Source organism: Psittacula echo (assembly GCF_963264785.1).
Source record: "Psittacula echo genome assembly, chromosome: 4".
NCBI classification, from domain to species: Eukaryota; Metazoa; Chordata; class Aves; order Psittaciformes; family Psittacidae; genus Psittacula; species Psittacula echo.
In genome coordinates, this window is record NC_137738.1 from 28643178 (window position 1) to 28659798 (window position 16621).

The window sequence follows — 16621 nt, forward strand, 5'->3', positions numbered from 1 at the left end:
TCCTTACCAATTATATATGAAATTATTGCCTTAAGAAGCCATGCTTGATGCTTTTTTTGCATTAGCATCAATAAAATATCTTTTATCTTAACACTGATGCTGAGAATTTACCCATTTGCTAGAATAAGGTAGTATATGTTAAATCCGTGTAGCAGTGCAAGCAATGCAGGAAACCTGGAGACTGAATTTTCAAATGGAAGGACACTAAAACATGATGGACAGCATATTTTTACATCTTCTAATAGCCTGGTAAAACTGCTAAACCACTGGCTGCTTAAATTGATCAGTTGCAATGAATTGTGGATGATAACTGCATGGGTAGGTTAGTTTTCTGTGGGGCTGTGGATGAAAAGTGTTGTTCCCATGCACTCAAAGCAGGGAGCAAATATTAGGAATTTGCCTGGGGAACCTATTGTTTCCCTTCTTCCCTAAGGACATTTTTCCTGTAATGTTCATGCTTATCACAGTTTAAGTGTAAAGCTGAAAATTTCATTTTAAAATTAAAAACTCATAAACCCTTTGACAGTTTAGCTTAGAGCAAGGAATATGGGATGTTAGGACTTTATGAATGTATTCTCTCTACAGCAGTCATTTTCCTTGAGTTATTTTCGAATCTTTTTGCCCTTTGTGCAGCACTCACAAAAGCAGGGCTGGTGTATGTGTTGCTTTCTTCTGACTTTTTTTTGCTAGACCATGCCCTAGGTGTAATTGTCTTGTCATTTCTGGCCATTCTGGAGTGAACTGGGAGATTGCTTCTCCCTACAGTTCTCATAGTCTTTTCTTAGTGAGTAATTGCAGATAAAATAGGGATAGCTTAAAATATTCCGTGAGGGGGGGAGGGACTGCACTGCCTGTTCTGATCCTTCATTAGGATTGGATGGGGCTAAAGGAGTAGGAGAGAAGTAACTCTTAAATTGCTTGAGTGGTCTGTGCAGAGCACATACAATACTGTTCCTTCCCAATTTTTTTATTGCATCTTCCCCAGTCAATGTAATATATTGGTTGTCTATTAGGACAAAATAGAAGGACAGGTTTAAAATGCATTTGTGTCAGCACCTGACTGCATAATTTGGTTTCTTATACTATCCGTCACTTGTACCTAGAGCTGCAGGTGCTTCAAGTATTATATATGCAGGTTGTAGTCACTAAAAATTCATACTGCTTCTGGAGGGAAGTGTTTAAACTTGCATACCAACCACATCTTACATTTTAAGAACTAGTGAACTTTATTATGTTAATTCACCTTACATGCCCCAGGTATTTTCTCTGTCATAGGATATTGGTTGTGCTCAGTAATAAGCTAAAAGTGAAAACTAGACCTTTAAAACTCAAAAACCCTCCAGGACTCTTCTTAAACTTCATATAGGTATGTCAAATGAGTTTTAAAAACATCATGGTTAAGATGCACTTTCATTGTATTTTTCTCTTCTTAAAAACAGGTGACCCAAGGGTGGTGTGTTTCCAGAACATACTTGCTTTTTCTTCCACATAGAAGATAAATGTGTTAAGCTGGCAAGGTAATTCTGGTAAGAATTTTCCCATTACTTCTACAGTGAATCATAGAATAGTTAGGGTTGGAAAGGACCTTAAGATCATCAAGTTCCAACCCCCTGCCATGGGCAGGGACACCTCACACTAAACCATGATGTCATTGTAAGTATTCAGTCTTGTTCATAGGAGGAGCTTTCTGTACCACTAGTGCTGGCAGACTTGCGCTTTCATGCAAGGTCTTTTTTCACCTAATAATTGCATGTACATGTTTCTTGGTCAAGCAGTCTTAATCCATCTACTATTTTTAAATGTTATATTTTAAGTTATTTGGCTCTGTTGCATGTTCTATGCTTGCGTATGAAGAAAATATTTGACTTTTTAAGATTTTACTTCAGCTGTTTATATAGAAATTAAAGGAGTTTCAGTATGCTGTAGTATGAGCTGAGTGGGGTTTATGTGGATTGAATGTTCTGGTTTCTGTAGCTGCTGTCACTGGTTCTTGTTTTTGTTTTTCCTTCCTCAGTGATACTCTAGAGAGTTTTTTACAGCTGTGTCTTGCATTTCTTGTTTTGTTTGATTCATGTTTAAATGTTTCAACATGTACTAGTGCTGACCAATAGAGAATGCTGTGGCATGAGAGAAAACCAAAAATGCATTTTTATAAGAGTGAATAGACAAAGTGTTAAGGGCCTTGTGCACATTATCTGAAGTAAAATAATTCAGTTTGGGAAACAGTACCAACGCTTTTGGAATTTTCTCCTGGAAATTCTGTTTGCAATAGAATTATGTCTTGAATTAAGTACACTGTAGCAGTGTCTGCCACCCACTCAGTCTTGCTTGAGGGAGAACACTGAGTTGGTAAATCTAAAGCGTTGTATTTATGAAACTCCCACATTTATCTTAACTACTTAATTTCCCCCCCCCCCTTTGAACAATCTGTGTACTGTTGGAATATATAACATGATGGAAGATAATGTATTCAAATAAACTATTAAAGAAAATGTTTTCTGTACAATGCTATGTAAGAGCTGCTTGATTTCCCCTTATGCTTCAGGTCAAATAGCTTTTAGAAACAGACAAACGTTGAAGCTCAAATTTATAGGTTACAAAGAAAAGCTAAAACAAAGTGATTAGCTTTCATTTATGCAGTGGGAGGGAATGTTATGTGTCACAGGCTTTTACCTGATAGATTCATAAAATGAGTGTTTCGGGTTGTGAGCTGTTTGCCAAAGTTGCACTGAAATAAAAGAAATTATCTAAGGTTATCCTTCCCATTCCCTCCCACCTGCATTAGAATATTTATTCCTTAGTTCTACAAACACTCCATGCCTTGGGGGCAGGTAGGGTGGGATACAGAGAAGAAACACGCCTCTCTTCCCGACCCCCGCCATGTCCTCTTTCCATAAGAAATGTATCTTCTGACAGATTTAATTTCTGTACTTTCCTCTACTTACAGCTCAGACATGAGCAGTGCCAGTAACTCACTGGCACGGGAATTCTTGACGGATGTCAACAGGCTGTGCAATGCAGTGGTGCAGAGGGCAGAGGCCAAGGAAGATGAAGAAGAAGAAACTCATATGGCAGCACTGGGACAATACTTGGTTCAAGGCCGTGGGTTTATTTTGCTTACCACCCTGAACTCGACTATTGATCAGGTAATACTTTTTCTTACCATGTAATTTTTTATTGAGCTTTGACTGTGTGAATTTGGCTTAGTGCTGATTTTCTTGCCTTTTTATGGTACAGTGTATGAGTTAATTGAGACAAGTAGGAGTTCAAGAAGATATGTTTGCACTTGCATTCTGTCCTTCAGCAAGAAGGGAAAAAGAAAAAATTAGTTAATCATACCTGTTTGCTGGCTGATGCTGATGGTTGCTAAGCTTCTGCCTAATTGAGGTGCATGCAAAGCTCAAGTGCAGTAGCTGGGTGGAAAGAGGCAAGGGGTTGGAATTTCGAAGAGAATGAGTGTTTACTGAGCCTTCAGTGCAAACTGATGGTTCTTAATTTGAGAGGGTCCTCCTGGTTTAAGGTAATACTATTAAAATATGCACGTTTTTATTTTGTTCATGTGCTGTGAGATGTTTTTGCTCTTTAAGTAACTTGCTTTTGAATGTAATAGAAAGAAAATATTTTGTGACTTTAGCTCAGAAGAGAAAGCATTTTAAAAGAGGTAATCAGTTTATACTGAGTTTTTTAGCTAAAAAGTCTAGCACACATCCCTGTAGCTGCTGATGTCCATGTCTTTTTCTTTCTCTTCTGCTTCTTCTCCAGCACTCTTAGTTATATACGTACTAAGCAATGAAGTAGGATGAGATGTTTGTTAAATTTTTGTGCTTTGAAACTGCAGATCTCAGTGTTTAAAATAATGAACCAAGTGAATGTTGGTGGAGTTTATTCAGCCCTTGTCTTAACTGAGGTCAGCTGTTAATGCTGGTCAAATTCATCTTGAAGGTTTGTTTTCCCTTCATGAGGTCAATTCTGTTAAGACTTCAGTCAGGTCTGCTGTCTTGGTTCTGGATTCCAGTAGGTGTACTGGCTGAACAGTAAATCCACAACACTACAATTATATATAATAGCTAAGAAGACTCCTTCCCACTTGTAGAGCCATGGGGTTTTTTAGATGTCGCTTGAGTTCTGCATAGTTGCTGTTAATAACAGCTTCAGCATTAGACCTGCTGGAAAAACAGCTGGCTTTCATGGATGAATTAAATGGGGGATTCCATGTGCCTCCCCTCCAGTAAAAAAACAGTCACTGTTCAGGTTTCATTGTATTGTATCAATAGGTTTAGATATTTTATTTTTGTTTAAAATGATAATATCAGACAAATATTAGCCATTATTTATATAGCTCTATGACTACATGTAACTCTATATATTTGATATACATGACTATTTAACTTGCATATCTCCATACATTTGAATTTCATTGCTACCTTGAATTTTTTAGAAGGATGCTGCTTCAGCTGCATATCCCTGAATGATGTTAACTGCCAAAATGCTGAAGTCAGCTTTTTGTTTGAGAACTTTTGATCCTTAAGACTTGAAACCATTCTGATAGTGCTGCACAGCACCCTGGAAAGGAACTGTGTTTGAATTCTGTGCCTTCTGCTGTTCCTCTCTGCATTGAAGTTCTTAGTGTATAAGTCTTAGAACCCCAGTAGGGTTTAGTGGTTAATCTGTTGGTTTTGGTTTTGTTTAGGGGTTTTTTTTGAATTTTTTTTTTTGAGGTTTTCTTTTTTTTTAATTCAGAGTGATCTTCCCTCTTTCCTCCCATAAAACCTCACCTTTCTATTGTGAGTCAATAGCATCACTTGGTAAATACAGGCTTTTTTATTTGCTGACGGTTTTGTTTTGGAGAAAGTACCAAGTTTCCTGTGAAGTGTTACTTAGAAACACTGTTTCAAACTACAGAAGTTTCAAACTTGTCTTGGGCTTCCTGGGGGCTCTGTTAAATCAAGTTGTTTGCTGGGACTTTTCTGGCTTTGTTCTTTGGGTGGGCAATTCCTTCAACAAGAGGGATTAGGAGAGCTTTGTATAGAAACGGTTTCAGAGGCAGAGTAAATATCTTGGATGCTTTCTGGTTGGCTCTAGTTAATAATTATAGCACTCTTTGCAGTTAAGTTACTTCTAAAGTGCATACAAAGGCAGAAAGGCATAGGGAGCTGAAGGTTGAGTAGCTCTGGAAAATAAAGAAGGTCAGTCTAGTTTTTGAAAGTATAAAACCTTTTGTTTCTGCTTTGTTCCTAACATAGGAGCTGACATGTCGAGAAGAACTTCTGACCCTCCTCCTGTCACTTCTGCCATTGGTGTGGAAAATCCCTGTCCAAGAAGAAAAAGCAATAGGTATATTTTATCAGTTACAGTATTAAGTATCTTAACAAAAGTGGCTTATATATTACTACGGAGCCTGGTATTCATGACTAGAGAGTAGTAGTTGATTATAATACACATCCTCTTAACACAGCATTAAGGTGTGGATTCTGCAGTGAATTTAAACACAAACACCAATGTTCTGCCAGCATACAAGGAAGACTGAAATTGTACAGAGAAGGGTAAATGTTCTTGGTCAGTGTTAAAGACAGTGTGTATATCACTGTGTAGCTGAACTTGATGGTGGTGAGTTATTTTCTTCAGGTGATACAGGGGGGAAGATTTGAAACAGTAAATAATATTTTTGCTAATGTCAAGTGTTTCATGGTGAGTAGAAGAATACTGATTCTTTTTGTAAAAGAAGTGACACATGCTGACACTAGAGACAGAATGAGACAGACTTTTGCGTCTGAAATTGAAGAAATGGAAAGTACAGAATTAAGCTTAAAGCCAAACAGTGGACAACGGAGTATGAAGGAAGTGTGATGTTACCAGGGAGGCAGGCCCTGAAAAGTAGAGTAATACTGGATCATTATAAGAACCAGGCTGCATTCCTTAGAAAATACAATGTTCTGTGTTAGAAACTGATGTGCTGGTTGAGGAATCAAATTACAAGGATTCAACTGCCAAAAAGTTAGAGTGAATTAAAGAAATTAAAGGGATAATACAAAATAAACTGCAAAAACTGAACCATGAAATGGTGGTGATTTTTTTGTTTGCTTGACTTTTTTCTTTTGGGCTTTTGCATTTGTGTGATGGATTCTTTTCCCTGTTAGAGGATAAAGGAAGAAAAGAGAGTATGAAGCAAATGAAGCTTCCTGTCTGAGAGTTCCTAAGGATTCTTACCTGAAGCTCTCCCAGTGTTTTGCTGCTGTTTTTAAAATAATGCAAATTGAAGGCTTTTATTAATGTTTATAGACTTGTAGTATTTAAAGTACCAGTTTCATAGCACTTAATATATAGTAATCTTTCCTGCTTACTCAGCTGCATTATTTGATGCTCCTATAAGCTTGACTGAATTAAAGAAATGCTCTGGTTATCATATGAGAGCTTAGTGACTTTTCCAGGAATAGTTGAAAATGCTCTTGTATCAATGTGTTGTGGCTTTGGGGTTTGGTTTTTAATTTTTTTTGTTGTGTGTGTGTGTATGTAGTTTTTTTGGTTGGGATTTAATCCAAGAGCATAGAGTTGCTTGCCCACTTTTAAACAATTTATGATCTGAGCTTGCTGTTACAAATAAACTGGCAGTACTTGCATTTTATTCTTCAAAATCTTCTTGCCCATTGAATCAGATTTTAATTTTATATTTGCTATTTTGTACTGTGTAGTTGAATTTTTTTTATCTTGACTTTTGTGGGAATATTGAGCACCCTAAACATGATTCTTTTCCATCTCCTTCTGCTCTTTGTATTTGGAACAGTGAATGCTGAAGTAAAGACTGAGGTCTGTCTATTTGAAAATCTTCACTGTTTCTAGGTAGAGAATCTTCACTGTTTCTATTACTACTAGCACACAAACAATTTCTTCATGCAGTCTAGGAGGGCTGTGGGTAATGCACCAAATTCCTATAGCAGCTTTGTTGCTAAGAGTGACAGTGGATCATAAAGCTGAACAAGACCTTTTCTTTCTTTGTGGTTTTTCTTCACTTACGGAGTAGGGCCATTTGGCAGTGCAAACAGTGAGACTTAAAATGTATCAAATGGTATACACAAAGTAAATATCACTGGAGTAACTGTCTATAACTGCTTCCATTACAATAATAGAGGAGATCTCAGTTTGTGTCCTACTGACTGGCTTTTTTTTGGCTTCTGTATTAGTATGTCTAACTTATCTAATTTTAAATTAATACAACTGAATGCCTGTGACTATGTTGTTCCTTTATAGCCTATGTGTAACAGGCAAAAAAGATTATAACAGGTCAAAACAGGGTAAATTTAGATATTAGGAAAAACTTCTTCACTGTGAGGGTGGTGAGGCACTGGAATGGGTTGCTCCAAGAATTTGTGGATGCCCCATCCTTGAAGTGTTCTGGTCCAGGTTGGATGGGCTTAAAACAACCTGGTCTAGTGGAAGGTGTCCTTCCTGCCCATGGTAAGGGGATTGGAAGTGGATTATCTTTAAGGTTCTTTCCAATCCAAACCATTCTGTGATTTTTCAGACTAAGCTTCCTTCCCTTTGCTTACCACTGTCTGTTCATCTACCCTGATAACATCTTTTCTGAAGAGAATAAAACAGCTGTGCCTACAAAAAAGTTTTAGGAAACCCTCTAGTGGATTTTTAACCGTGGTTAGAAAATGAACTCATTCGTCTCTGCTTTAAAAATAGTCAGTATGGTTCTTAGACATAAATTGTTGCTGACATTTTTTAAACTGAAAATGTCAGATACAGGTGTATACAAAACCATGGCCTATTAAGATATGAGTGTTTCATAGTTTTAAGCTGGGAGTGTTAAACTATAAAATTAAGAATTATTTACATAATATTTGTGAATGTTCCTTTAATGTTCCTTATCTTTCTGTTTCAACAGACTTTAATATACCTTTCACAGTAGACGTATGCCTGACCAAATTAAATAATTTAAGTTCTGTGAAATCTACTCAGGAAAAGCTAGGCTTGGATGGAAGCACTCGTTCATCTCTTCAGCCATCTGTAAAGCTGAATCTTCGGTCTCGAAAAAGTGGGCGCCTGCACAAAACCACCCATCGTTACTCTGTGCGGGATGCAAGGAAATCTCAGCTGTCTACTTCAGATTCAGAAGGCAATTCTGATGACAAGACTACTGTAATCAGAAAACACAGACGCTCCCAATTACTGCAGCCTTTTTTAACACATCCAGTTAGGGACAGCTACCTTGTAGGTAGAAGTGGTGGCCCATCTGCAGAAGCAGTACCAAATTCTCATCTTGATGCCCCTAATCTAGAAAATTCCAGCAAAATTATTCTATCACATGAGCTAAACCAAGAGACTTTGAATGAGCCAGCTGCAGGAATTGCTGAAAGCAACATGGATAACTCTCCTTTTGACTTATGCCATGTCTTACTGTCTCTCCTAGAGAAAGTGTGCAAATTTGATATTGCTTTGAATCACAGTTCTGCTCTTTTGGCTAGTGTGGTGCCCGCATTGACTGAGTTTTTATCGGGATTTGGAGACTGTTGCAATCTAAGTAGTAACACAGAAAATGAGGTAGTTTCTGCAGGGTGGACAGAAGAACCTGTAGCTCTGATCCAAAGGATGCTTTTTCGAACAGTGCTGCATCTGATCTCTTTAGACATTAGCAATACAGAAACCATGCCGGACAACTTACGAAGAAATTTAACAGACTTAATTAAAGCAGCATTAAAAATCAGAATTTCCTTGGAAAAGCAACCTGATGTTTTTGTTCCAGGATACAGGAAAACACTACACCAGCCAGTTCAGGATGACTACGTATTTTCTAGATACCATCACAGAGCCTTGCTTCTACCTGAGGTTATAGAAGGGGTCTTGCAGATTTTGATATGCTGCCTACAAAGTGCAGCCTCCAATCCATTCTACTTTAGTCAAGCTATAGATCTGGTTCACGAATTCATACAGCATCAGGGATTTAAGCTGTTTGAAGTAACAATCCTTCAGATGGAATGGCTGTGTATGAAGAATGAAGGAGTAACCAGGGAAGCCTCAGAGCATTTGAAAGTCCTAATCAACAGCATCATGAAAATAATCAGCACTGTCAAAAAAGTAAAATCGGAGCAGCTCCATCAATCAATGTGTACAAGAAAGCGGCACAGACGATGCGAGTACTCTCACTTTATGCATCACCACAGAGATCTCTCTGGGCTCTCTGTATCCACTTTCAAAACCCAAGCATCCAAAACCCCCTTTGAAACTGCTGATGGTGAAGTTCAGTATCCTGACAGATGCTGTTGCATTGCTGTTTGTGCACATCAGTGTTTGCACTTGTTGCAACAAGTTTCTTTGAGCAGTACCAGTGTGCAGATTCTCTTGGGTGTACATAATGTAGGAATATGTTGTTGTATGGATCCGAAGTCTGTGATTGTCCCATTGCTTCATGCTTCCAAGTTACCAATACTAAAAAACTTTCAACAGCACATATTGAATATCCTTAACAAGTTCATATTGGATCAGCTGGGTGGAGCAGAAGTTTCACCCAAAATAATACAGGCATCATGCAACATATGTACTGTGGACTGTGATCAACTTGCTCAGTTGGAAGATGCCTTGCAGGGCAGCTGTAGTGATCCTGGTCCAGCATCTAGTTTCTCTTGCAGAGTTCAGGGAATTCTGCCTAGCACTGGATCTGAAGATGTGTTACTGAGATGGCATGCACTGGAGGCTTATCAGGACATTGTTTTTGAAGAAGACAGACTACGTGGCATGCAGATTGCAAGCCATATTTGCCACTTAATTCAAAAGGGAAATGCAGTGGTCCAATGGAAACTATATAACTGTGTTTATAATCCTGTGCTTCAGAAAGGAGTTGAGTTAGCTTGCTGTGCTCAACAACTTGGAGCAACTACAGTTGATAAACACACATGCAGTTACCATAGCCAGTGTTTGCCTTCTGAAGTACTTCAGATTTATTTGCAGATGCTCCCTGTGTTACTTAAATCCAGGTTGGTTGATCTTCTAATTATGTACAGAACTTTGTTTATTTGTTACTGATCAGAACATAAGTTTTATTTGGACAGTAGGCAGCACTTGGATATTGCATCGGTGATGGCAACAAGGTAAATGCTTGAATAACGTAAGATGTAATCCCAGATTCACAAACCATAGACAGTGAGAGCTCTATACTGATGAGTTACGATCTTTTAACAAGCCAAAGTGTATAGAAACAAATAAAAACCTTTGTCTAATGTGACATGCTCTTTGCCTTTTTTATTCCTCATGCTAAAGTGAGTCAGGAATGTTGAACAGATTGACATGTCACTTTTCTGTGGGAATTAGACTACTTAGGTTTTTATTTGTTTCCCTGTTCTTTCTAGAATGGTCTTCATGGAAACCACCTTTCAAAAACAAGGCTTGAGAGGTTTACTTGTCTTGAAATAACTGTTTCCTAACTTGAAAAATCCTGTTCATTTAAACATGGGAAAAACCAAGCAAACAAACAAAAAAACCAAAACAAAAAACCAAACAAATAAACAAAAAACACAACCCCCGCCCCCAAAAAACACACACAAAAGAACCCACCCAAACCAACAAAACCACCCCCCAAGCTTTCTTCCAAGGCATGAAATAGAAACTTTCCTGTTTATTGTTGAATTGATGAAGTAGTTGTTTAATACAGTAGCTGGAAGTTTATTCAGAATAAGAATGGGTCCTGTTGTGCAGAAGAGATTCTGGCATATTCTATTGGAGTCCTGGTAAACTCAAGTGAATTTAGTAGGGTTATCTGAGACAATTACAAAGAATAGACTAGTATTCCAGTTTGTGTAAAGGATTGTCTAATACGTTTTATACTTTTATCCTAACAAAATGTATCAGAAGCTGTTATTTTATTTTTTTTTTAAATGCATGTAGTGGCAAAGAGATAAGAGAAGTAAAGTTTAGATTTTAAAATGTTTAATATATGTTAGTTATTTCCTACTGGCTTAAAGACAGGAATATAAAAGTAAATGATTCATTTGATTCTGGAGTGTGTAACCTGGTTATAGTAAAAGCTGACCCTGTGGGAAGGAGATGGGAGGAAAAGGAAGGTGGATGTCTACATGTAAACATAGTACACTAAGAAGCTTGTAGATCCTTACCCCAAATTCTGAATTAATTCGATGAATAGGAAGAAGGGAAAATATACTTGGAAACAAATATACTGAAAGGGTTTTTTTAACATTGGACTTACAGTGTAAGAACTGCACAAAAAGTTGTGCTTGAAGGGTATTCCTAAATTCTTTCTGAAATATGTCATCCATGCAGCTAATAGATGTAGCTAATAAAATGTCTTAAGTCTTCAAGATATTTGAGAAGGAATCTCTACTTTCTGGTGAAGCCATAGAACTGAAGGAGATTTACTAGTTCCAGTTGCTAATAAAAAGGTAGGGAAAGTACCACGAAAGAGCAAATGTCATAATTGAAGTTCATTAAACATCTTAATATTTTGAATATCCTACTTCTTTTGTGGTCTACATTTCAGAGCTTTATTTCCTACTCTATATCTTACAAAAAATTGAATTTTCTCCTACCATATGGATGCTGCTTACTTGGGATTCTAGAGTACTGCAAACAAGTTCCTTTTCTCTTTAAAGTACATTTATAAGCTATAAATTACTGTAAGCATGATCAGTCCTTGGTGTTACTTAGGTATGTAGAACAGAGGGTTATTTTTGGTTGTGTCATCTGAACTACATGAATTTGTGGTTGATTTATAAGGTAATTCTTGTGCTTTTTCTTGCAGGGTTGTTAGAGACTTGTTTCTGAGTTGTAATGGAGTGAATCAAATGATTGAGTTAAATTACTTAGATGCTTTGAGAAGCCATTCTTTGAAAGTGTTAGAGACTTTGATACTCTGCCTTGGTGATCAGCAGAAAGACCAAGCAATGGCAGAGCTGGAAGGTCTGAACAGCGAACAAGAATCTACATCCGTCTTGCCTGCTTCTCTTTGTAGCCAGCACACTGTTTCCGAAGTTCCTCAAAGCCTGAGCAAGTTTTACGCTGTCTTGAAAGAGGCTTACCCAAAAAAGAAGAAGTTTGTGAGCCAAGATGTTCACATCAACACAATAAATCTCTTCCTCTGTGTTGCTTTTTTATGTGTAAGTAAAGAAGCAGATGGTGATCTGGATTCAGCTAATGACTCGGAAGATACATCAGGATATGATAGTACAGCTAGTGAGCCATTAGGCCAAAAATTACCATATCTGTCACTGGAAAGCCTTACTTTGCCTTCTCTGGAACATATTCGCAGGGCTGCAGATATTTGGTCCATGTGTCGTTGCATCTATTTGTATAGTTCAGTTTTCCAGAGACAATTCCATAGACTTGGAGGCTTTGAAGCATGCCATAGATTACTAATTCTTATAATTCAGGAACTTGCAAAAAATAAGGAAAAGGAGCAAGAAAAGAGGGAGAGAGTATTGAGTGAAAGCAGCAGAAGTTCACATGGGAGTCCTTGTGGTGAGCTTCTCAGCAAGGGTGACTCTCAGCTGGCTAAAAGCAGAGAGGTGACACAATTGGAGCTTGATAGTTCTGACAGTCTTGGTGGTGCAGAACAGCTGGTGCCTGAATGCATCTCCTGTGATGGCTCTTTGAGTAGGGGAGACGCTTCAGTTACTTCAGTTGCCAATCTTGAAGGGATAAAGACTTCTGTAAGAGAAGAGGCTGAGTGGGCACTTCAAGGTATCAGACTTCTAGAAGCTCTGCTGACGATCTGCCTACACAGTGCAAGTGCCATGCAGCAGAAGATGGAAGTGGAGTTTTTTCACCAGGTACTGTGAAACTTCCCTTAGTTTACTTTGTGTGTTACATACAATAATATTTTATCAGTAACTTAGTCAAAGTTGTTTGAGAGGTGGAAAGCTTATGCTCTTATTATGGTACCAATATTTTTGTGTCTTACCGAAAACATGCAGTTAAATGATGTGCTAAGTAGTTAGGGGTGGTGGTCAGCAGGCATGAAAGAAAGGAGTGGGTTGATGAACAAACTGGCCATTGTGATTTCTGAGGCAGCATCTTCCCACATGTTAATCTGTCACATTTTGTATGTGGTGAGATGATGGTAAGGATCCTTTATACCTTTGCTTGTTCTCCAGAATGATGTTTGTTCTCTGCTCTTTTGGGTTGCATCCCTGGTCATGACAATTCCCTGCTTCTTGCGGGGGGAAGAGAGCATTCTGGAGTGGTAGATTGATCCAGATGAGTTTTTCACTTTGCTTGCATTTTCTGCCTGAAATGGTCCTGACTAGAGGAAGGGATGGCTTCCTCTGACCATAAAGGCAGTAGTGGATGTCAGCAAGTCTGAATTTCTGGCTGACTCTGTGTGTTTTTTCTGGTCAGCTATGGTCTGCTTCTTCTGTTTTCCCCTGTGTAGTCCATTTGTCCAATCTCGCATTCTCTGATGGCTGTCTGGGATGATGGGCTTTGAACAGTGGGAGAGACTTGGGTTTTTTGAAAGAGTATTCAGTAGAGAATGTATGACACAGGGACAGTGAAGGAGAGCTGTGTAGGCAAGACATGAGCATTATACACAGTGACTCACATGTCATGTTTTTGGTGATAGATAGTTCTGAGAAAAGTATGGTGCTTGAGAAAAGAGGGCACAGGGACTGAAAGGACACCTGAAAAAACTAAAGCCTTACAGGTGAGCTAATTCAGTGTACCACAAAGTTGTTAATTCACAGAAGACACCTTCACTGCAATTTAGTGTTTTCATTGCTGTCTGGCAATAAACTTGGCAGTTTATTACAAAAGCAGAAGGTATGAGGTGCAGAAGAGAACTGGAAACTGGAGTTCTATCTGGGCCACTTGTTATTTTTGTCGATTTGGATATGTCTTGCTAACTGCTGGTAATGTTGTGGTGTGGTTTCAATGCATTGTGTACTTGAAAGAGATGTTTGTTTCTGAAACAGTGCTTTCCCTTGCAGTGTGTGGGAAACGGCATGTTGGCAGACTTTTCTCAGTGTGCAGATTGCTTAACCAGCTAAATCTCTGTCCTGACAAACAGTATGAGTCTTCCTTATTGCAAGAGACTGGATGAAGTCTAATGGTTTTAGCTGAGAACTCAGGTTAGCGTAGGTGGAAGAGGAAGCTTTTAAATGAAAGTACTAGACCATTTCTGTTAGCCAAACCAGAATAACATGAATCAAAATGTTTGTCTCCCCTAAAATGCAGAATACGTGTGTGGATGATATCTTACTTCAAATAAGAGAGCAACTTGCTCTATCAAAAGTGATAGAAACTGACTTGGCAAAGCCTCTTTTTGATTCACTGCTTCGTGTTGCGTTGGGTACTTTTTCTGCTGATCTGGATCATTCTGAAGAAAAAGTTGAAAAGGTATGAAACACCAAGTGATGGAATTGTAAGCATTGCAAGGTTTGCTCAGGCAGGTTTACATTTGGGTCTATTTTGAAAATCAAGAGGACATGTTTAAATGCAGTTACTGTGGAAGATTAATTCTCTGATTCTCTATATAAGCATGTAAGTTGAATGCTGGTCCCCACATTTACTGCTCAGAAATAAGTCATGCCCCAAAAAGGAGCAAGCTGTGTTACACTTTATGGACATACCTGAAACCTCATGTTCTCTTCAGTCTTTCATTTGATGACAGTGTGGCAAACTTTCAAAGGGAGAGCTTCAGACAGATTTTGACTGACCTTAGTGCTGCAGACCTATCTTCACCTTAGAGTGAATGCCAAGATGTATGTTTATGGTGATAGTGATGTTGGAAACAATTATTCTTAATGCATTGGCCATCTGCTTACTAAAGCTTTGGTCAGTTAGGAAGAAAAATCCGTCTCTGCAGAATCCATTTTTTCTTTTTTTTTTATGTAAGAATGAAATATTCTTAAAACATATCTCAAGTTCCTTGAAAATATATGATTAATTCATTCCGTTTGCCAATGGGCTTGGAGAAAATAAGCGTCTGGAAGGTTTTAATTTGCTTGTTTTCCTGACCGAAGATGGCAAATCTGCTTGATGTGTTATACAGAGCCATTACACTGAAAAGGAGCCCGTGTCACAACCTGGATATATTTCTGAAGAAACTGAAGAATCACAGTGCTGTAGTCTTAAACTTTTTGCTGAAGAGGAAGGATATGAAGCAGATAGTGAAAGTAACCCTGATGATAGCGAAACTAGGAATGAAGGTAAATGGCAACTTTCTGAATATACAAAGTAGTCTTTATGACATAGCAAAGCTTTCTTGTCTTTTGAGATACTGAGAATTAGGGTGGGCATCAGAGATCTTTTACAGAAATAGTTTATCTTACTTCTAGTAAGATGCAGTTGCACATGAAGAGAACGAACTAGTAATCAATAGATTAGTCTAATGATGTTGTAGAAAACTGGGTTGGAAGGGATCTCAAGGATCATCTGGTCTAACCTTTCTTGGCAAAAGCAAGGTGACCCAACACCCTGTCCTGTTAAATCTTGAATGTCCAATGTCGGGGAATCCAACGCTTCCCTGGGGAGGTTATTCCACTGGCTGATTATTTGCATTGTGAAAAATTTACTCTGGTGGCCAGTTGGAATTTCCCCAGAAGTAACTTGTGACCATTGCCCCTTGTCTCTTCTATGTGATCCCTTGTAAAAAGGAAGTCTCGTCTTCTTTGTAGCCACTCTTTAAACACTGGAACATGGTGCTAAGGCTGAAGAAAACAATTTCTCTCAGTTTTTCCTTACATGGTAGGCTTCCTAATCCTTTGGTCATCTTCGTGGCCCTTAGCTGGACCCTCTCTAGCCTCTCTACATCCCCTTTGTGTAGCAGGAAGTAAAACTGAACACAGTATTCCAGTTGTGGCCTGACAAGTGCTGAGTAGAGTACATGGGATAATGACTCTTTATCTCTGCTAGTGATGCCCTTGCTGATGCAACCCAGCATCCTGTTGGCTTTCTTTGCTGCAGCTGCACACTGTTCACTCATATTGAGCTTGTTGTCCACCAGGACAACAGCACTGGTCCCAGTATCGATCCTTGGGGGATCCCACTAGTGACACATCTCCAGTTTGAAAAGGAGCCGTTCACTACCACCCTTTGGGTGCAGCCAGTTCCAGACGCACCACACAGACCACTTGTCTAGACCACAATGCATCAGTTTCTCTAGGAGGAGGCTGTGGGAAACTGTATCAAAAGCCTTGCAGAAATCCCAGGTACAGCATGTCCAGCACTGGCCCCATATCAACTGAGCAGGTTACTTTGTTATAGAAGACGATCAGGTTTGCCAAGCGCAGTTTGCCCTTGGTGAATCTGTGCCAGCTTTTCCCAGTTGCACAGCTTCATTTGGCTTGTGATAGCCCCCTTGTGATGGAATATATCTCTTTATATTTATTCAACAACTGATGTGCACATCTCTGTATATTCTGTTTGTAATTAATTTTGGACATGAATTTGCTTTAATTTTTTCCTTTCAGCTGAACAGCTGGGTGCTTCTGTTATTGTGTGAGATCAGCGTGAGCAGTAACAGCCTTTAATAGAATGGCATTCAATGTTGCTGTTTACCTGTGTGACTAGACTCTGCCAACAGATACACAAAATTGTGAAAGGATTTCCGAGTTAAAAATTTAACCTGAAGTATTTCTATTTGCATGAAACCTATGTCTGTCCCAAATAATTA

The 16621-nt window shown here is 38.6% G+C and overlaps 1 protein-coding gene across 2 annotated transcripts in view; it reads left to right on the plus strand.

The window, feature by feature from the left end:
- Positions 1-16621, plus strand: part of LYST (lysosomal trafficking regulator) — an 83227-nt gene that overhangs the window by 13960 nt on the left and 52646 nt on the right. For both annotated transcript variants that reach the window (XM_080615752.1, XM_080615753.1), the window contains exons 2-8: positions 1440-1526; positions 2948-3146; positions 5244-5334; positions 7889-9974; positions 11753-12779; positions 14182-14343; positions 14999-15155. In XM_080615752.1, the coding sequence (XP_080471878.1) occupies positions 2955-3146; positions 5244-5334; positions 7889-9974; positions 11753-12779; positions 14182-14343; positions 14999-15155 (3715 nt within the window). In that variant the 5' untranslated portion in view covers positions 1440-1526; positions 2948-2954. The remainder of the gene's footprint in view (positions 1-1439; positions 1527-2947; positions 3147-5243; positions 5335-7888; positions 9975-11752; positions 12780-14181; positions 14344-14998; positions 15156-16621) is intronic.